At 31.5% G+C, this 21,965-nt stretch overlaps 5 protein-coding genes and 1 long non-coding RNA gene across 8 annotated transcripts; 3 read left to right on the top strand and 3 right to left on the bottom strand.

The window, feature by feature from the left end:
- The first annotated feature begins 492 nt into the window (after positions 1-492).
- On the top strand, positions 493-2,901 carry LOC122569967 (ER degradation-enhancing alpha-mannosidase-like protein 2). Its single transcript, XM_043731686.1, is given in 2 exon segments — positions 493-2,688; positions 2,690-2,901. Coding segments are annotated over 2 exon segments (2,025 nt in total). The 5' UTR covers positions 493-702; the 3' UTR covers positions 2,729-2,901.
- Positions 2,902-5,345: 2,444 nt separating this feature from the next.
- Positions 5,346-6,519, top strand: LOC122570429. Its single transcript, XR_006317813.1, has 4 exons — positions 5,346-5,882; positions 5,955-6,077; positions 6,156-6,255; positions 6,477-6,519. It is a non-coding gene; the product is annotated as an uncharacterized LOC122570429 (long non-coding RNA).
- A 142-nt stretch (positions 6,520-6,661) lies between these two features.
- On the bottom strand, positions 6,662-13,885 carry LOC122570426 (vesicular inhibitory amino acid transporter). 2 transcript variants are annotated; one of them, XM_043732720.1, is made up of 4 exons: positions 12,414-13,885; positions 11,256-11,556; positions 10,987-11,119; positions 6,662-10,912 (listed from the first exon to the last, which is right to left on the bottom strand). In XM_043732720.1, exons 2-4 carry the CDS (start codon positions 11,540-11,542, stop codon positions 9,728-9,730), a joined length of 1,605 nt encoding a protein of 534 aa, XP_043588655.1. In that variant the 5' UTR covers positions 11,543-11,556; positions 12,414-13,885; the 3' UTR covers positions 6,662-9,727. The 2 variants fall into 2 exon arrangements, with proteins under 2 accessions (XP_043588655.1, XP_043588654.1); XM_043732719.1 differs by having other exon boundaries at positions 11,256-11,559.
- A 94-nt stretch (positions 13,886-13,979) lies between these two features.
- On the bottom strand, positions 13,980-18,356 carry LOC122570424 (ubiquitin carboxyl-terminal hydrolase 20). The gene is made up of 4 exons (XM_043732717.1): positions 17,720-18,356; positions 15,835-17,592; positions 15,484-15,755; positions 13,980-15,406 (listed from the first exon to the last, which is right to left on the bottom strand). The coding sequence occupies exons 1-4, from the start codon at positions 18,136-18,138 to the stop codon at positions 15,105-15,107; spliced, it is 2,751 nt and encodes a 916-aa protein (XP_043588652.1). The 5' UTR covers positions 18,139-18,356; the 3' UTR covers positions 13,980-15,104.
- A 290-nt stretch (positions 18,357-18,646) lies between these two features.
- On the top strand, positions 18,647-20,561 carry LOC122570427 (eukaryotic translation initiation factor 2 subunit 1). 2 transcript variants are annotated; one of them, XM_043732721.1, is made up of 6 exons: positions 18,647-18,822; positions 19,024-19,269; positions 19,358-19,589; positions 19,671-19,903; positions 19,978-20,093; positions 20,173-20,561. In XM_043732721.1, exons 2-6 carry the CDS (start codon positions 19,032-19,034, stop codon positions 20,356-20,358), a joined length of 1,005 nt encoding a protein of 334 aa, XP_043588656.1. In that variant the 5' UTR covers positions 18,647-18,822; positions 19,024-19,031; the 3' UTR covers positions 20,359-20,561. The 2 variants fall into 2 exon arrangements, with proteins under 2 accessions (XP_043588656.1, XP_043588657.1); XM_043732722.1 differs by having other exon boundaries at positions 18,647-18,788.
- Positions 20,562-20,722: 161 nt separating this feature from the next.
- Positions 20,723-21,531, bottom strand: LOC122570428 (40S ribosomal protein S20). The gene is made up of 3 exons (XM_043732723.1): positions 21,409-21,531; positions 21,120-21,225; positions 20,723-21,030 (listed from the first exon to the last, which is right to left on the bottom strand). The coding sequence occupies exons 1-3, from the start codon at positions 21,409-21,411 to the stop codon at positions 20,774-20,776; spliced, it is 366 nt and encodes a 121-aa protein (XP_043588658.1). The 5' UTR covers positions 21,412-21,531; the 3' UTR covers positions 20,723-20,773.
- Between the last annotated feature and the right edge of the window lie 434 nt (positions 21,532-21,965).

Genomic DNA, 21,965 nt, shown 5'->3' on the forward strand with positions numbered 1-21,965 from the left:
ATAACTTCTTTTGATTATGAAACTTAATGATTATGTTGTTTAAATTAATTTTGTAGATATTTCTTTAAAACTAATTCATCTGAATTTGTGATTCATATTATATCTTTAAAATTTGGATAGCAAAATTAAATATCTCTATCTTCATTTTGTTATTAAACTTAAATATCCCTATTTTATTATCAATATTTTAAACTGCAATAAAAATTTAATTGTGAAAGATTTGAATATTTTACTAAATACTTAATTTAATCAATTTTATAATATACTTAGATGTATGAAAATAAAAGCGAATATGCATAAGTGTATATTAATAAAGTATGATATAGTAATGAAAACTACATAGAATGTAAAATAATTCACAAATTCTTTAATCTGTTTATTTATATGTATTTGGATGTTTTTATTACTAGATAAATATGCATATTTAACATTTATGTATATAAATATTATGAATCTCCCCCCTCCCCTTAATGAGTTTAGGCAACATACTTCATGTTATAAAACAAGCTAGAAATTACTTAAGAATAAGTCATGTATCATGTATTATATCAGACAAAAGCCGGTTTCTAATAATTTTTAACATCTTCGTTAAGTAATGCTACGTTTAAAAAGATCATTTTATTTTAATGCATTTACATATACTGTGATTAATAAAGTCTCAATTAATAAAGAGATATAAACATTCACGGATTGTTTATCAAGATGCATCTTTTTGATACATGGTTATGTTTTGGTTTTTTATCTTTGGTAAATGGGCTACGTGAATACGAGAAAAAAGATTTGATTACTCTAAGGGAAGAAGTACGATCTATGTTTGATCATGCTTATTCGAGCTATTTAACATACGCTTATCCCTATGACGAATTACGATCATTGAGTTGTGATGGATTTGATACATGGGGCAGTTTTTCATTAACACTTATCGATGCTTTGGATACCCTCGCTGTAATGGGTAATTTTTCTGAATTTCGACGTGTAGCAGAAATTATAAGTGCTAGAGCAGATTTTGAGGCTAATATCAATGTATCTGTATTTGAAACTAATATAAGAGTAGTGGGGGGATTACTTAGTGCTCATCTTTTATCACGTAAAGCAGGCATTAACTTAGAGCCAGGATGGCCTTGTAATGGTCCATTATTACGCCTTGCAGAAGATATGGCAAAACGTTTAATTGCAGCCTTTGACACTCCAACAGGAATGCCGTATGGCACTGTTAATTTGAAATACGGAGTACCTGAAGGTGAAACAAGTATCACATGTACTGCTGGAATCGGAACATTTCTATTAGAATTTGGAACTTTGTCTAGATTAACTGGAGATCCATTGTATGAAGAAGTAGCTATGAATGCTATTAAAGCATTACACTATTACAAATCAAATATTGGATTAGTGGGTAATCATATAGACGTATTAACAGGTCATTGGACAGCTCAGGATTCTGGAATTGGTGCAGGTGTTGACTCTTATTTTGAATATTTAGCAAAAGGCACTTTATTATTTCAAGATCCACTACTAGCAACAATTTTTCATGAGCACAAAGCTGCTATTGAGAAATATATTCGACGAGAGGATTGGCATTTATGGGTTTCTATGACAAAAGGTCAAGTAACTTTGCCAGTGTTTCAGTCTTTGGATGCCTATTGGCCTGGAGTACTGAGTTTATTTGGTGAAATTGGAGATGCAATGAAGTCATTGCACAATTATCATCGAGTTTGGAAACAATTTGGATTCACACCAGAATTTTATAACATACCACAAGCAGAAGCAGGTACTAACAGGGAAGGTTACCCGTTAAGACCAGAACTCATAGAATCAGTTATGTACTTATATAGAGCTACAGGAGATCCTTACCTCATACAGGTAGGAATAGATATATTAAGAAGTTTGCAACATAGTGCTAAAACTACGTGTGGCTATGCAACTATCAATGATGTTAGGGACCACCGAAAGGCTGATAGAATGGAGTCTTTTTTCTTGGCAGAAACAACTAAATATCTTTATCTCCTTTTCGATCCTGATAATTTTATTCATAATTCTGGTCAGAAAGGAGAAATTATAGAAACACAATGGGGTCAATGTATTGTAGATGCAGGAGGATATATTTTTAATACAGAAGCACATCCCATAGATCCTGGAGCATTGTACTGTTGTCATAGAAGTCAGAATTTATTTTCAGACCAAAAAGCAATGTTATGGAAATTCATTCCTGTAAATGACGTAAAAGAAAAGGAAAATATAGAGCATGCCTTGTATCCAAAAGATATAAAAGATAGAAACGATGATAAACCAATTGAAATTGTAAAATTATCTGAAATGAGGCACACTTCTGTAAATAATGTAGAGAATAATAATAACAAAAATTTAATCAATCCTTTGCCACTTATAAATGGCAAAGTAGATGAAGCGATAGCAATAGAAGAAGAAAGTAAAATAAACACAAACAATCCTCAAGCTTTGTCCGGAAGTCTTTGTCAGGAAGAACCTGAATCTTTGAAAGTACAAGTTGCTGCGCCTCCTTCAGGAATTTATAAAGCTGATGACAGTGAAAATATTGATACTTATGACACCTATACTACTTCTGATGGGCATTATCCTACTTCTGCTACGAAAAATAACACAGAATCGTTTATCAAACAAAACAGTATAAAATCGAGATTTGAACCACAGATATTGCTTGAGAACATTCGAAAAAAGAATTTATATCCAACAAATAATTCTGCAAAAATAAATTATCAGCTTTTATCTTGCCAATCTCAATCATTCCTACAACGTATATCAATTATAGGAGAATTTTTTTAATTTTATATATCAATTGTATATACAAGTGTATATGTGTATATTTTCTGTTAATCTTTTGTCTTAAATATGAATATATATAAATTATTTTTAACGACCATTAAATTGTGACATATCATTTATAATCATCATAAATATTCAAATACATGTCTAAGCGAAATATAAGTTGTCGTAAATTGAACTAACAATTAACAATATCAAATTTTTAGTTATTATAAATCGTAAGAAACAGTTCGAAAAAGGAAAGAATTTTCGATTCTTATATTTTCGTATTTTTAGCAATCAATGGCATAAGTTAATTAAGTTTGGAATGAAAATTTTATTGTATATCTTAACAGTGATCTTGAACTTTCATGCATTCTAATAAGTAAAGCTAACCTACGCAATGAGTAATCTATACAAAACAAATCCTTACATAACTACTCAGTGGATAACAATATTATATATGCTCGTTAGTATACTATATTTATAAGACATAATAGCTTGATATATGTTTAAATAAAAAAGAGAAGCAAAGTAAACAAATTGTAATAATTGAAACATATTTTACAAAGTAATACAATTGTAATAATTATTTATCTATGATCAAAAAGGAAATTTCCTCTCTGCTATAATTTATAGTATATAAACAGCTTATCAACCATACAAATATATAATTTATGTTTCATATGTACAGGCCCTGTATAAATATAAATTTTATGTTAAATCATAAATTAAATTAAAGGTAAATATATTATTATTATTATTTATTATTATTTTATTTAGTCCGTGCCTCTCGGCTTTGGACGAACTTTCAGCTTTCTTTACAGCTCTTTATTGCACTAATCGCCTTCTTATCTCTAATCTAACACTAATGCTTATAATCTATTTCCACTTATGCCTACGATTTATTGCAACTTAGCCTACACACTCTTGCCACTTTGGTCTTTTTGCCTTCTTGCTGTGCTAAAAGGTAAATATATATTTCACGGATAAATGTTTTGAATTTAAAGATTGTAAATTCTAAGCATCATAGTTATTAAAATTTGCTATGTTAAATGGCAAAAATATCATCCGGTATACCAATCGCTAAATGGGTAATCCCAATAACGTGTAAGGCTGGTGCACGTCTCATTTAGCCGTTGCTACTACAATTAAAATTCCCCGATATAAAAGCAGAGAGGAAGTGCTGCACCACGCAGACAATACTGGAAGGTGATCCATGCTAGTAAATACAAAATCCTATGAAGTTAGAGATCCGCTCTGTTTAGTTGCACACTAGCATAGACAAGAACCTATTTAGTTCCACGATACAAGAACCTATTTAATTGTACGATTCTACGGGAAAGTTCATAATTTACTTTCCTATCCGAAATAGATATGTATGAGAATAACAAAATCGCGCAAAAATTAAACTAATTGTAAGTTGCCTAAGAAAGAGAAATTAATTGTTTACTATATTTCTTTAGAAAAAAAGAGAGTATTCCCTTTCAAACGATAATGGATGAGTGGAATGATGCAATAGAAAAATAAATAGAAAAGTTGGTATGAACTTTTTTGTAGAACCGTACAATTAAACAGATTCTTGTAGTATAGAACTATGATCAACCAAACAGGGCAGATCACTAAAGTTATAGGTTCTTGTATATGCTAGTGTGGACCACCTTCGGCATTTGGCCGCATGATGGAGCACCTGTACTGTGAAATAATAAGAACTATAAGCATGAGAACGTCATTTCCTCTCTGATAAAAACTTGTAAGAATCCCTGTAAGGATTCAGGGGAAACCCATATCCCCTCTTTTCCAATTGCATGTGCATATATAAAGCGTTGAACCTGCTTGGAGACACAATTAATCTACCAAAGCGCAAAAGCATACGTCTTTACGAAATTTCACTCATAACTATAAACTACGCAAGGTAAGTGTATTATTTTATGTTAAACTAGAATTTTTCTTAGGAATATAAAATAAATTATTTAGATTAGTAAAATCAATATAAATTCGTATGTTTTATCTGTAAGAATATTTATATTCTTAGTCAACTGCCAATTATTTTGTTTATTATATAGATTTAGTTGATTATGTAACGATGATTATGATGATTTGTTGACTTTAATATTTTTGGGTAAACTAGAAAAAAGTCAGAAATTTTACTTTACTTTCTTTAATTCCTCCTCTGCTGAAACCCTAATATTCGGTGAAATCCGTTCCCTATATTGTGTAATCAAATGATTGTAAAATTGATTTATCATTGAGCATCTTATCTTGGAATATAATTCAACAGTAAAAGGGATAATATCACACAACATCAATTTATAGTAACGTAGTAAAATCTATCCATGTATTCTGTACATGCGTGTAACAAATTATATTTTTGTATTTTTCTTCTTTTTCAATAGATGGACAAAGCATCACAAGATAATAGAACAAAGCAATGTAATCCAACTCATAGACCTACTGGCCCAGGACATCAAACAGGATATCATGGATCAGGGACGAAGGCGGATTTGGATAACCATTCCAATCAAATGAATCCTAATAATCCATTGTACAAAAAGTAAATTAATTGCATTGTATAAGTAAAATGCAATATAATGCAATATAATAGAAAAATAATATGTTTTAGTGATGCAATAAATACATATTAATACAATAACTTTTGGTTACATTTATTGTGATTCCTTTCAAGACAAACATCTGCACGAAGACCGCGAGCTATTCTGTTCAAAGAATTATATAAAACGTATTGTACTTAGAGTATATGTGTAATACCTAGCAACTGTAAATAGATGTAATTATTCTTTTTGTAAATTCATGTTTCGCCACTTTTCATGACGTATATTTTCCATTAGATGGATACCGCGTTTACAAAACGACGATTAGATAAAAATTGCTTTCTGTATATTGTCGATAGATGGTTTTCTAATCCATTTACTAAATCACGAACGAAAATTGAAATTTATGAATTGTTAAATTTAATACGAAAATTTCTGTGATTCCTGTTCTTTTATTCTTAGATTTCTATTTAAAAAAATTTTAAATATAAAGAGTAATTTTTGTGAAATAAGAAGACGTAACCGCGAATTTTATCGTCTGCATTGTAACGTGTAAGTAGTATCTATTTTAATGTTTCGAGGTTTTCATTCTTATTTGTAAAAAAGTAACTTTCTCTGTAACAGAAAGTATCTGAAAACCATACAGATCTGATTCGGTTACGCTCCAAATACTATTTATCACTACATAAAGGATTCGCTCTACCCGAAAATATCATTGTATTTTCATCTATCGCCATGAAATCGTTGGTAAGTTGCATATCATTAATATTGGTAATATGTATTATGATTTTTATTATAAGTGAAAATGTCTGTGTATTATTTTAGAAAATTGTCAGCTTACTTTGTTTTCTCACTTTAATAATATTTATGAATGTAAAAGGTAATAGAGGAAAAACAACTATGCAGAGTGATGCTATGGAAATTGGTAAGATTACAAATATAATCTTTTATACCATGTACTTTTCAAACGATAATTTATAAATTGATTGAAATAAGATTGACTTATTCTTGCATATTACATTATACGTTGTAGATATAGAATTCCACTGTTCGAATTATATTTCTATAAAATAGTTTATTCGAACCTTTCTAAGTGCCAGTGGTTATATTAATTCACTTTTTTAATTCACATTTATTTTCTTCCAGGGGATGTACCACGTGTAAAAATAAAAGTATTTCGAGGTTCAAATAAAGAACAAAATGGAGAGCAATTCTCCACATGGGGATTTTGGATCAAACAACCAGCGACAATGAAATGAGGGCACGTTAAATATCAGTTTGTTCTTTTTTTATAGTTTATTTATATACTTTATTGTAGAATAAAACAAAAGAATTTTTTTTTAGTAGAATATGTAGGTACATAAATTATGAATCGAACCAAAAAATGTGAATACTTTTTAAATCTTGGTTATTATTTCTTGATAAAATATTGCGATCGTTATAAATTTACAAATTTATACACGAACGTAATCCCTGGGAATATATTATATAGATATATGTTTAAAAATGTATTACATATTTTTATGCATGCACTGTTAGTTTTCATAGTGTTGATTAAAGTTTTGCAAAGAATATTACGGGAATTTCAATGTCACACAAAAGGAGCTTGACATTTTTTAATGTCATGATACTTGAAAAGAATTTTGTATAAAAAATGGAAATAAAAATAAATACTGCACATGAATATTATATATTGTTATTGATAAATACTGTTTATTAATAAAATTATGTTGTCAAAAAGAAGCGCTTTTATTTCAACTTAGAAACGAACATTTCGTACATTGCAATCCAACATTTTTATATCGTTTTGAATCGAGTTCTATAAATTGAGCCAGATTCAAATAATATTAATGCACATGTAAGATTGATAAACAATACCGTATCATAAGTACATGTATATCTATTGTCTGTTTAAGGATTGTATCAATTAAAGGTCCGTTGGAAAAAAATTTATCGATTACATTGAAACATGTGTAGTTTTGTTTATTGTTCTTTATAACGTATGTATTATTTTTTGAAAATGTTGTACTCACAAAGGTGAATAATAATTATTCAAACCTCTTTTTAACTATAGTCTTTGAAATAGAAACTTCCTTTTGTAATCATTGTAATCTTCATGCACGACATTCTGTCTAATTTTATTTAATGTCTATTTTTTTTGGTCGACAATTATAATCAAAGCTTTGTTATACTTCTTAAAATAAAAGATCGATGCTATGTATACATATACATTATACATCTTTTTAGGTAACAAGGCAATATTATATGTAATTTATCAATCTTGCGTTGACTTTTTTTTATCATTTATTTACGTTGATAATGTAAAGAAGGGAACGATTCCTCAAGAACGGAAAATACCAGTTGAAATAATTTGCAGACGATTTCACTTATACATTAAATTTGATCATAGCCTTAATAATTAACGCTTAACTTCTATAACTCACAATATAACGTTTAATATCATTGACAAAGGTTTCGTTCGATCAATAGATCGTATTACATTAATTATTATTATCATCTTGGAAGACATCATTGGAAGACTCGTTTCATGAATATTATCGTATCTCATTTAAATAACGTATTGTGACTGCGAGATGCTCCTATCCCTTTTTCCCTTAGATTTGATATCTAGATTAAAAAAATGACAAGTTACAGAATACCGAGTGGAACTGTTAATCTTTCTAAATAACAACATTAATATTATTTTTACGATAGCCGATCATGTAATAATGATATTAATATTATTCTGATATCTTTTATTCGTTTTAAGGTCGTGATTATATGAAAGTGCGATTACCGGTAGGCGGCTGTATTCCTTTGGTTGTAAAACATCTACTCGATAATAAAAGCCCAATTTTTATATGTATCTTATGGTCTCTTAATTATAACCGCGCAATATTTTCAACAATTACCATACACTTTCATTACGAACAAGTGTAGTTATAACATTAACCAAGAATGAAGTCGAGAAACATAAAATATTTTCACGTAATAAAAACTAAGATTGCACTAAGATGCATACAACAATTATTGCTGTATGTGGCTTCTAGATGTATATAAGTGAATTAGATAATCCCTAAATTAGCCTTTTCCTCGGGGATCAACTGGTACACTTATTAAGAAGCTAATTATAATGCTAGCGAAACGTTCGGACAAAATTGCTGGCGGACATTCGGAGAAGTAGCTCAAACAGTAATAATTGTATAGATCTCGACTCGTATAGATCTCGGAAACTAAGTACCCAGTATTTGAGTCAATTTAACGATACAATTGAATTGAAGAACATCTCGCAGCACCGAACTACTGTATCAGCTACATTCGTATTGCTTAAATTAAGTGTGATCTATGCGGCCTGCAAAGGCCTTGGAAGACATTGGATTATTATAACTAATTGTACTCATCCGTACATAACTGGTTACATATTTGCATTCGCTTCCACGACGAGGAGACGTTAGAATAGACTAATTTGTTGTTAACGTGTTGGCAGCTAAGATCCTGAAGTAATCGTAATGAGAAACGTTGTTATTCTCGGTTTTACACGTTCCGCCGACTAAATACCTCTAATTGTAAATTTAACAACGAACAACGCCTCCTCGGCGCGGCGCGTAGTCAACGTGTAGATAGAAATTACAAGATCCGCAATGTAATTATAAAATCCCGAAATCTGCGTAACAGTAGTTAACTTGTACGTACAATATTCACCGTGTGTTTCGCTTGTAAACGTATTGTGGAAGACATCGATCACTTACAACCAGCAATATATTGTTACGTTTACTGCGCTCTAAATAGTCTAAATGTTGCCTAGAAAGCCCCTGAATGTCGACGATTTTTGTCAAGGAGAAGGAAGACATAAACCCAAACGAAGATGATAGGACACATGTCGAAGCCAAAATGTATACGCGAATAAATTCATTTTTTCTTCTCTACTAGATTTTCTCGCCTTAAATAGATCATCTGCTAGATATGTGTGAGTTCTGGTTGAATATAAATATACAATCTCAAAATGTCTCGAACCTTTTCGATTAAACAAATCTGTATGTTATATCTATTCAAACAATCGAAGAGATATACATTTTTCTTTTTCATAGAATCTCCCTAGTCGATGACACACAACTAGAATCTTTTTTTTTATTATTTCGTACGATTAACGTTAAAAAACGTTCGAAACCAGCAAAAATATAGACGCCGTCATGTTCTCAAGGGAATACGTAAGCGGATTGCACTGCAGTCGTTAAAAGCGATACGAATATTATCGTACAGTGCATATTCGATACATGTGTCATAAAATTTGATTCCCTTGAGCAGTATATCTACACGTATTTCTTCGTCTTACATGTTTCTATTTCCGTTGGAGAAACAAACGGAGATCGAGGGAGTTGAATCACACGTGTGATTGTTCAAAACGGCAGACCGATTTCAAAGGCATTAATCAAGGCAGAACCTGAATCGTATACTCCGATTACACCGAAGAGTACACCGAGAAAGATTACGAAACAATCGTACGCGACTGCGCTCCATTCCATGGAGTTTCTCTTTAGCTTTAAATGAAAATAACACGGCCATATAAATGATAACATCGTTCCGGTAAAGGAGCCTATGAACCCCATAAGAATACTGAAATGGGGAATGAAGATCGCCATAAGAATGGTGAAAACGATCACGCCAACTCGCCACGCCAGACCCCACACTTTCAACTCGCGATCTACGGTCCATATGGTTGGGAAGATCGTTTTGGGTCTGCCTCTAAAGAACGCCCTCTCGAGAAGTTCGCAGGCAGCGTAATACGGCAAAGGATAGGAGAGTGCGGCTTTTATGACCAGGCAAAAATTTACCAGACCCTTAAAACTGGGCGAGTGTAAATTATTCGTGATCACCTGCTGTGTGTCATTCTGGAAAGTTAGAAAACAGATCCAACCGAAGAGCGATTTGAACGCGGCGGCCGCGATGTGGCTCCAGTTTAGCATCCAATCGAACTTGGATCGATCGATCAGATTGCCCTCCAACGTAGGTAAAAATATCTGCGAGGTATAACTGAACACGATCACACCAAGAGAGATTGGAAAATTCTTTAGATCGGGCATCCATTTTACCTTGGACCAACCCCAATCACCGATTTCCAAAAGACAGTAGCCAACAATGATGGCGTTTATGAACAAGTGAGACATCGTACACCAAAAACTAAGGACTGAGACATGCTGTAGGGATTTGAGAAAACCGAGAGGTAGTAAAAATATCCCGATCAACATCATCCAACTCCTAGTATCGATTGCGCCTTCGGGGAACGTGCCTATCATCAGATCACCACAAACGACCACGTATAAAATACAAGTCATAAGTAATTCGATGATCTGAGCGATATTCACCGCTCTAGCACCCCACGTTGGTCCGAAACATTCTTTCGCAATGGCTACATACGAATCTCGTACGCGTACGCGTTGGCCAGTCGTGGTATCCAATTCATATAAACATTCAACGAGTATCTTGCCAGTATAACAACAGATATGAGCTATACCGATCATCGCAGCAATGGCCCAATAACCACCTCGTAATACGGCGAATGGCAACGATACGATGAACATACCCTGCGAATGAAATAAATAAATCTAATCTTGCGGTATCGTATAAATACCAGAATCTGTCGTTGAATAAACAATACCTGTATAGCATTTGTAACGTTCCATGCTGCTTGCCATTCATTAATTTTTACTCCTGAGCCACCAAATTCGCCACCGCCTTCGTCGTATTCGCTAAATTCACCGCTACTGACACTTCCTGTTCTAATTTTGTCCCTATGAAATTAAATCGCATGTATGAGCTCTTTCTACATAACAATCTTTCTTCGATCGAATACCGAAGAACGAATTTACAATAGCTTTAAGAGTCTTTTTTATCTATTACTATATATACGCGAAAACGTTCATTTACCCGTTTCGTTGATAGCTGAAAGAGTCCTCGGCGATGCCTACATTATTCTGCTCCCGGTATGCTTGATCTCCATTCATAGTTATCATTTCCGTGTTATCATGACCTTCGTCCAACGATTTGAACTGTGCATGTCCACTTTGCCCTGGAGTTTGTCGTTGACCTGAACCTGGACCGCGAATAAGTTCCATACACGGACTATTTTCTGGCCATTTAGCTTTCAATGTTTCCCAAGCAACGTTTATCGTTGCCCCAAAGGATGGTATGTAGAATCCGCGAAAATTGGCCATTATTTAATTCGTTGCTTCTGAAAGTAGGCAAACATGCTTTTACAATCCTCGTTAAGATTTCCACGTTAGTAATTATGCATTCCCTCATTTGAAAATCTTAATAAGCAATATACTCGATTGTTGCTAATTATTTGCATTACATTTACAAAATTTAAATTGTATATTAACAAATATTATGACATCAATTATAATATAACATACATAATATGACTGTCAACTGTTACGGATGAGTAATGTTGTGCGGCAATTGGCATTATCAGTTTTTAAGTATACTAAATATTATATATCAGATATACTTACAGAATCCTTTCAATTTATACGAATTATACATATGTTCTACGAAAATTGGTAAAATTCCAATATAGAGAAATATCAATATATAAATGTTCATATCTTGCAATAAATAATAAAATGACGGGTAGAAATGAGCAATAAAATTCTATAATATTCAATTACTTTAGTATTCAAAAAATTTAATAAGACATTAGCATTAGTTATGGGCATTTTTTAATGATTCTTTTTAGAGTAACTCAACCAACTCTGCAACTTTATAAAAATAATTAGAGTAACAGATGCAACACACGATATACAGGTCATTTTAATCGCTTGAATGAGAAGAATGGTTGAGTATATAGCGCGACACAATTCCATTCGATTAACGAGGAAATACTTTGTACACGTGTAATTGAACCCCGTGTTTAAATGGCAATCCCTCATTGTGTTCCGTAAGCTCTTAATCGATTTAATCGTTTTTTCATGTACGCTTCCAAACTTTTCATATATGTATCCGATGTCTCTTCTATGAATGTTTGCCCCTGATTTCTTGTACTCTCAAATATCGACCGGAGTCTCGATTTCTTGCTTCACTTACCGAATGACGAATAAAATTCGTCCCGCAAATATTCAGGAAAACTTAGCGGCGTTTGAACAGTGCGACGACAGACGCAACTTCCTCCAGCGCGAGTCTCGTCCCGTTTTTTTTTTGTATTTTTTCCAATTTCCTTGCCAGGCGTAACGAAAGGCTTGAATTAAAAAAGGGTCCAGCAACAGCAAGTCCGAAGAACGGAAATACTTGAAAATAAAGGGTCGAAACCGTCTAACTACGTGGGCTACGACACCGCATGGTCGTCTACGGTCTACCGCGATCGTCGAATCCCTAATCGCGAGCCCTTAATCGCGACATAGACTACGGGGTTGGCGTATCAGGGGTTGGGAGATCCGAAGAATATGGCCAGCATCCCTCGAACGCGCAAGCCTCGATCGATGTGGTCCATGAGACATCTCTCGACATGTCAGTACTGTATTTAAAAGTCACGTCTCCCCATGTGAAACGAATTAAAAGAAAATGATTGCAAAGCATAGCTGAAGATTTTTCATGGAACTCGCTACGCGTATCGTATCTAGTATTACAATATCTGAGCCAATTAGGTGTTTCTTGAGGCACTTAATATCGCTTTATCGGTATTAGGAGTTCCTCGTATTAGAAAAAATGTATTTCCTGTTGATATCTTAAAAGGTCACTTGACAAGACGAGACTGGTATTGAAATTTGTAAGAGGAGGTCGCGATTTAAACGAGTGCTTTTATAATTAGGCTTGAATTTTAAAGATTAAGCTGTTTCTATTTTTTTAATATTTATTAAATGTGTAAATTTAGGGCCATAATTTAAAGAAATATATTTTTTACACATGTTTAAAAAGTTATTAATTGGCCACAGATACATTACGGAAATACATACGAGACAATCTCTACAAGTTGAACGATAATTATTTTCCAAATAATGCGAGATGATAAGAGAAAACAATTTAATGATCCTTAATCTGTCTTTAAATAAATAAAATTACTAGCCTTTCCTTGTATTTTTCTGCGTATCTGCCGATTTCTTCTTTGACCGTTAGTATCATTTATTTAATAATGAATATTTTCTGTGAAAGCTATGCATTGTCGAAAACAACACCCAATATAATATCTAATTTCATATTTCACACTTATATATTTTGTCTATATATCATATTTTTGTCTTTATACATTTTTTAAATACTTGTAAGTACTGATGAACAATGGGAGCAACGGACATATGGATCTCCCGAATTTTCCCAAAGAGAATTATGCTACATATATTAACAATAATCATAAATAATTTTAATCATAATATCATACTTTAAAGTGAAATATTATTATGTATTATAAATATTAAAGATGACAGCATAGCGTAAGAAAGCTATTTTTATGCATAAGTTAATATTACAGAACCTAATTAAACAGGTTGCTAATTATTTACTAAAAAACATTTCGTAATGTAGATAACATTTGAAAAAAAAACAATAATTTTATTATTTTGTATATAAATGTATATAATAAGATGTTGTTTTTTTATTTACTATGATACAATATTAAAGGTATTATAAGAGGGAAAAACCAATAATTTTTAATAAATAAAGAAATCAACTTGTTTATTATTCATCTTAGATATGTTACTTTTCGTAATGATAATTGATAATTGATATTAACTTTACAATCATTTGTGTCCCTGCGTTTTGTAATTCAAATTATAGTAACATCCAAACAAGCGATTCACGCATATAATATGAATACTTCACTATAATATATTGTACACAAAATAACCGCTAATTATTGAATTTAATAACTCTGGTAACAATATAAGGCCGTGAGATCGCAACAAAAAATGCTTCTAACTTCTACTCTAAAGATATACATATCAATGAATTTATAACTTAACTGCAGTAGAAGAGTGTGTTTGTGTTTGTGTGTGTGTGTGTGTGTGTGCGCGCGCGCGCGCGCGTGCGTGCGTGTGTGTGTGTGACTACAGCAGAAGTTTGACATTTTCCACTAATTTTCTACAGTACGAAGCTTGTGTTACTATCATTCTGTTGTGGTTTTATATATTACTCTTGGTATATTTTACCAGGGCTAACTAAAAATTTCTGCTAAATTAAGTCGATTTATTTTTCAGTCTTCCACTTATATGTATATAGTGTATACATTTTTTAAATGAATGCATATAAACCAGAAAATATGTAATTTTGGGTATTTTGTATATGCAGGAATGACACACAGATATTATAGTAAATGTACAAAGAGGAAAAATGTTAAATTTAACATCAAAGTTGGAGGACTAATAATATGTCACCAGCTTAGTCTAAGAATACAGCTAAATATTTGTCTTTAAATAATACAGTCGTAGATACCAAATTTTGTACTAACTAATTGCCCACCAAATACACTTAATACCCACAAATTTACATTAAATTGCACATAGTGACAAACAAAAGACACACAAGCAAACGCCATGAGATATACAGACATTTCTTAAAATTTTTATATAATGTTTCACAATGTTCAAATATTGTATAAGAAGTACTATGTAGCAAGTAGTTTTATCGAAGATACTTTTGTTTTACAGATCCAACAATAATCTATAACATAACTATGTTATACGACATGACAGTTAGAAATTAATTCTTTTATATGAGGATATCAATTATAACTTTAATGTCCATGTGGAAGTATTAATTTATATTTTGTATGTTGAAGTAATTAATTTATTCATTAACATCCCTTTGTGTCTGATGTGAGTCACTATCCGAAGTTAAACTTTCAATAGCACTATCTGGTTGTGAAATTGTTTCAGAACTCCTAGTCATACAGAGTTTATTAGATTTAACTTCTGTACGACTAGATTTAAAATTCTGATCTAGATTTGAATTTGAAGTGGAATGTAATGATATATTAGACTGAGCAGAAACTGGTCTTTGACATGAATGCAACATTAATTCTGGTCCTCCACCATATGTAGTTAAGAAGAATTGCCAGAGTTCTTCTGGTATTTGTCCATAATCTGAACCTATATATAAGTTTTATATTAAGATACACATATAAACTTAATATAAAGACTTGAACATACTATAATTTAAAACTTACCAACTTTGAGGATATTCTGACCATTCTTATTTATTATGATAGAATTGTTATCAATTGGTCCTGGTGGTTGAGTCTCTTTACCCCGTACAAAACTTTGCCATTGACGTAACCAAGCCATAGCCAACCCATATATGGCAGTAGGATTGTCAGTGTTATGATTTAGCTGTTGAAATACTTCCATCTCATATTGTCTCCTTTTTTGTAATGATTCATATTTTTCTTCACAACTTGGACATTCATATAAATGTGTACACGCTGGACCCCCTCCAAATCTGAAACATTATTTTAGTCAATAATTTAAGTTCTAAATTAAAGGAATAATTTTGAAACATAGTTTATGTTAATACTTACGTATTATATAAATATTCCCAAACTGCTTGTGGAATAGGCATGCTAAGTTTATCTACAAATTGTGCTCTAACAGGATTAACGCCACCATGTGGACAAAGAAAATCAGAATTATCTATAGGTCCTGGTTCCGAAAATGTATTAAAACGATTTATCCATTGCCGCGATACAAAAAAGTTCAGATCAGACAGTTCTCTGGAAGAAATTTCCATCAATTCCATTGTTTTGTCGCGTAACTGCAACATTTCTGGTGACCACTTTTTATAAAATAACACATAAGCCTCACAATGCTTTACAGTTTCTGGTGAGACTTCTGTGACACATTGATCATCAAATTCAAACCATTTATTCACAATAGGATTTAATGCATAACAAGTGTAATGACCACCACCAGCTGTACCATGATGACAGATAACTGATATTAAATCATACATGGTTACTTTGGATACACACTCTTTATGCAAATATGGTCGCATATCTAATCCTTCTAATGGAAATGAAACATAATTTGCTATTTTTGAACTAAACATTAATTCATGACGAAACCTTTTTAAATGGACACATAGTATCTCAGGTAGTTCTAAAACTTTTGAAAATTTAATTCCATTTCGCAGTTTGTTACACTTTTCACAACTGTACATATTATCTCCTTTAAGTTCATCTGCACTAAAAAATGCAGAAAGACAGTCATGAAGACTAACAACTGGCCCCCAAAACCAAGAACGCATCCATTGTAAGAACCATGACAGCCAACCAGACTGATTAGTTACATACACAACATCTGAACATGGTCCTGCCTTCTGCGGAGTTAAAGGTCCTTGATGTAACATATCAATATGATCTCTACTTGGAATGGGTAATGACAAATCTTGAAAAGTTTCTACTCTTGTTGAAATTCTATCACAAGTTAAACATTGTACGCTACTTAAAAGTTTTCCATCAAATATATCACTAATGATACTTCGTGTTTTCATTTGTTTCTTAGTCCTGTATTTCACAGGTGAATTTTGTGTTGACCTTTGTTGCTGAGAAAATGGTTGACTTTCTACAGTTGACTTTTTGATATTTCTATTCGTGAATTTGCTTCTTAGTTTTTCTGACTGAGATACTCTAGAATATCTTCTTTTTGTACCACGTTCACCTTCATCACTAAGAGAACTTTGTTCACTTACTCCAGAATCACAAGTTTCATATTCAGCATCTGATTGGCTAGAACCATTGCCATCAATTTCAGTTTCATCTTCATCTGAAGACTGTTCTCCTAGTCCCTTTAATCTCAACACATTGTCGCGATCATCTTCAATATGCTCTTTTAATTCTTCATGTAACTGATCCATAAAACATCTCAAAAATTCCTGAGTATCATGTTGATGATATCCTCTAAACATTGGATGGACTGTTCGAATACCAGATAAGATTCCATGTGGTACAACATATCCTCTGGTTTTCTTATTCCACATGTCTCGAATAAGGTTTAAATAGCTTAAGCTTAAACCAGGTTTTCTATCTTTGGACATATAGCTAACCATATGACCACAATCCAAAAAGAACTGTGTCAAAGGAGGTACATTTGATAAAGCTTGAAGTGCTGCATTCATGTAACATGTATTACCGATGTTTTGAAGACCAACAAGACCTCTTGGTTTTCCAGAAAAATCTTTGCTTTCATCCGAGTCTGTACTATCTGGTGAATCGCCAGATTTTTCATTAAATAATCCATCTTTCTCATAATTCACTCTATTTATAAGCTCACCATAAAACCTATTGTTTATAAAAAAAGAAAATACATTTATTTGGTAAATACGTATGCCTCAAAAAGTATTTATTTTTTTCAGAATATAGTATAAATGAGAACTATAACTATAAGTAGAGTAAATAAAGTACTTACTTATCCAATATAAGTCGATTAAGATCATCTGTTTTACAATCTATATTAATAGGTGCATCACCAGCAAACTTGTTACTTTGTGGTTTTATATCTACTTGAGTAGGTGACACTGGCGGTGATGGTACATGCCTAGTTATAACTTCTCTTTTACAAGAGTAACACCATATACGATTTGTGGAAAGATTCATATGAGCACAATGATTAGGAAATTTTTGGTTGTGTACAATGCTATGATCCAAATGTGTTTCTGGACACCCGACCCAACGACAATCAGGGAATAAGCACAACCATAAGTTAGGTCCATCCGTATCACATTCACTACATTTTTTAAACTTTTCCTTTTGCGATACAACAATCTCAATAAACGCGAGATCACCACGATTGGCGATATGAGGACAATTCCTCGAAATCAGAGGCATTTGGATTTTGATATTTGCCCTGTCGATTATTATTGATCGTAGGACGCGAAATCGCGTGTACACTTTAGTTTTTCACATTCGTCTAAAATTTGATTTACACGCGACTCGAATAATATTATAATCATTTTCTAACCTGACTGGGTCATGTCGTTCTTGGTAATCGAACATTATCCACGAAAATGATTGTCATTGGAGATAGTTGAGTTGAGAAAATTAGGTATTATAATCGGATAGCCAATGTAACAGAAAGAATACAGGTTGGTGTGCATGTTACAATCGATAATCGAATTGAAACCATTTAGAATAAACTTACACATTGTCATGTTTTCGTGATTCATATTAAATTTATGTTGAATAATTAACATTCGCATAATAATTATTATAATTTTTTATTTCTAATATGTATTTATGCCCCCAAAATTTATAATTTATATGTATAGTGATATTAATCACGATACTTACCTAATTCATTGCGATAGATGTCGCGTTGCTAGACAAAATATTGTCAGTGAACAAACCTCAGGTTGACTATCGCTGTGTATTTCTCTTAATAACCTGACTGAAAATCAAGAGCAAAGTGCACATGGATTAGTAATACACATCAATAAATTTTTAACATTCTAAGCATATTTCGATAGTATAGATAAACGGTTCGTTATTTTTTGTGCAAATATATTCATACTGGTAACTATAAAGAGTATATTATTATACATTTCGTAAAATTCTTAAAATTAACCTATATGCTAACCTTCTGTTTTTTATTTACTAAAATATTTGACAGACTTAAATATTCTTTGACGCAAAGAGAGATATTTATCACTGAAAAAAAAGTGAATTTCGTTTTTATTTTGATTAAAACAAATCGTAATATTTTTCTTTTTATAGTAGGAAAAATGGTGTTGTCGTGTCGATTTTATAAAGAAAAATATCCTGAAGTGGAAGATGTAGTCATGGTGAATGTACGTAGCATAGCTGAAATGGGAGCGTATGTACATTTATTAGAATATAATAATATTGAGGGTATGATCCTCCTTTCTGAATTGTCTAGAAGGCGTATTAGATCTATTAATAAACTTATTAGAGTAGGAAAAACTGAACCAGTTGTTGTTATTAGGGTTGACAAAGAGAAAGGTAAAGTATATAAAAGCTTTATGCATGAAATAATCCTAAAATTATTTTAATCATTTTATCTAATAATTCATTAAATGATTCAATATAGGTTATATTGATCTTAGTAAACGACGTGTATCAGCTGAAGATGTAGAAAAATGCACAGAAAGATATGCAAAAGCAAAGGCTGTAAACTCAATATTAAGACATGTTGCAGAATTATTACATTATGATAATGATGATCAACTAGAGGAATTATATCAAAAAACTGCATGGCATTTTGAAGAAAAATATAAGAAACAAAAAGCTTCTGCATATGATTTCTTTAAGCAATCAGTTTTGTGAGTATAAGGAATAAAATATGTGAAATAAAATATTGTTAGTTTTGTATAGTAATGATTGTTAAAACATTGTTACTCTAGGGATCCATCTATTTTAGCAGAGTGTGGACTTGATGAACATACAAAAGAAGTATTATTAAATAATATTAAACGAAAATTAACATCTCAAGCAGTAAAAATTAGAGCAGACGTAGAAGTAGCTTGTTATGGTTATGAAGGAATTGATGCAGTGAAAGCTGCTTTAAAAGCTGGTTTAGCTCTTTCCACTGATGAACTTCCAATTAAAATTAACTTAATTGCACCACCACTGTATGGTATGTCTCTACCTTCATGTTTTTGCATAATCTTCATCTATGGATAAAAACTTAAAAATTTAATTTCATTTTAGTTATAACGACATCTACACCAGAAAAACAAGATGGTTTAAAGGCATTAAATGATGCCATTGACGCTATACAAAATAAAATAACATCATTGGGAGGTGTATTTAATGTTCAAATGGCTGTATGTTTTGTCATTATTATTAGAAACTTGTATATATTCGAACCTTTTATGTATATGACAATAATTTTTTAATTTATAGCCAAAAGTTGTTACTGCGACTGATGAAGCAGAATTAGCAAGACAAATGGAACGAGCTGAACTTGAAAATGCTGAAGTTGCTGGTGACGATGACGAAGAAGAAGTGGAAGGAATGGATGGATTTAGTGGCGGTGAAGGCGCAGAGGAAGATAAAAAACCCGAAAACGATTCTCAAGAAGAAGAATAAAGATAGAATAAATTGACAAATTATCACGTTTCATTAACTAGCAGTTGTTTTTAAATCGTAATTGTACTTTTATAAATACGCTACTGCCTTGTTGGATGTTATGCAAAATATTTCAAATATGCACACAAAAATTAATGTATTATAATTTATAAATAATTTTTTATGAACTTCATGAAATAAACAGATCAATAATGTCTAAATTACTAATAGAAAAATTATCTTTCTTTCATATTGGCAATATATTTTCAATTTTCTACTTAATAAATTTAATTTCTAATCCTTTAATCTTACATGTTTATGATATATGTTAATTGCAAAATACTTATGTATTCAATCTTATTAGAATACAAATTTTACACAGATATTTGCATTTTTACACTTTTATTAAAACTTTATACAGTTTTATTTAAATTGCTTATTCATTTGCAATCGTGACTTCCACTTCAACACCAGGTTCAATGGAAATGCTTGTAATTTGCTTTACAATTTCTGACGGTGAATACAAGTCAATAACTCTCTTGTGAATGCGCATCTGGAAACGATCCCACGTTTTTGATCCTTCACCACACGGTGTTTTACGTGTGGTTATCCTTAAGATTTTCGTGGGCATACGAACTGGGCCCTTCACCTTAAGTTTTTGTTTGTTTGCTCCATTTATCAATTCCGAGCAAACTAAAACGACATGTACAATTAAGAAAATGTATGCAATAATAATATAAAATAATATTGTATAAAGATAACACATACAAAAAATAATTTACCTTTTTCAAGAGAGCGTACATTTCGTGAAGTTAGTGTAATCCTAATTCTGTGAATAGGAGTTACTTCTTGTCCTGGTTTTTCAGGGTTGTCAACTTTTGTACTTGCCTAAAATATTATTGAATAAAGCACAATTAATATTATTAAATGAAAACATACAGCTGTAAACCGCGTGTTTGGGCATACAATTAACCTAACAAATAGAACTTATATAAAAAAAACTTATAATTCGTTAAACCAATTTAATTGAATATCTTATTTCCAGTGAAAATTAACAAAATAATCACACACCATTGTTTAATTGCTTTCCTGGTCGAGATGATCAATTTCTTTTTAAACAAACTGATCAGCGCTGAACCAATGCAGGCACACGTTGCATGTGCTAAACTGAAAGAGATAGGAAACACGATGATTTCCGGTTAGGTATGATTCAAATATTCTAATAATTTCTAGTGAAAATGCATTAGTAAATATATTTTTTTAATGAAATTCACTTTATATATAAATAATATTACATACTAATATATTTTATATTAATTTATATTTAAAAAATCAAAGACAATTTCCCTAATTAATTCCAAAAATTAATCTTATTCGTTATCAGTTTATAATCATTTATACAATTAAATTATTAATAAATTATATGTTTAAAAAATTTAATCTGTATTTTTATTTTTATGATATGTATTATCTGGTTAATTACAAATTTTTAGCTGTATATATTATTTGTTCTAAATTCTACCGCTAATTGCATATGCTTAAATGTTGTTTTCATTAGAATTCTTCATGGACTAACTTCGTCCAGATCTTCATAATAGAAACATTACACTATTGGTGCAGTATGTTTT

This window comes from Bombus pyrosoma, linkage group LG8, assembly GCF_014825855.1.
Source record: "Bombus pyrosoma isolate SC7728 linkage group LG8, ASM1482585v1, whole genome shotgun sequence".
NCBI lineage: Eukaryota > Metazoa > Arthropoda > Insecta > Hymenoptera > Apidae > Bombus > Bombus pyrosoma.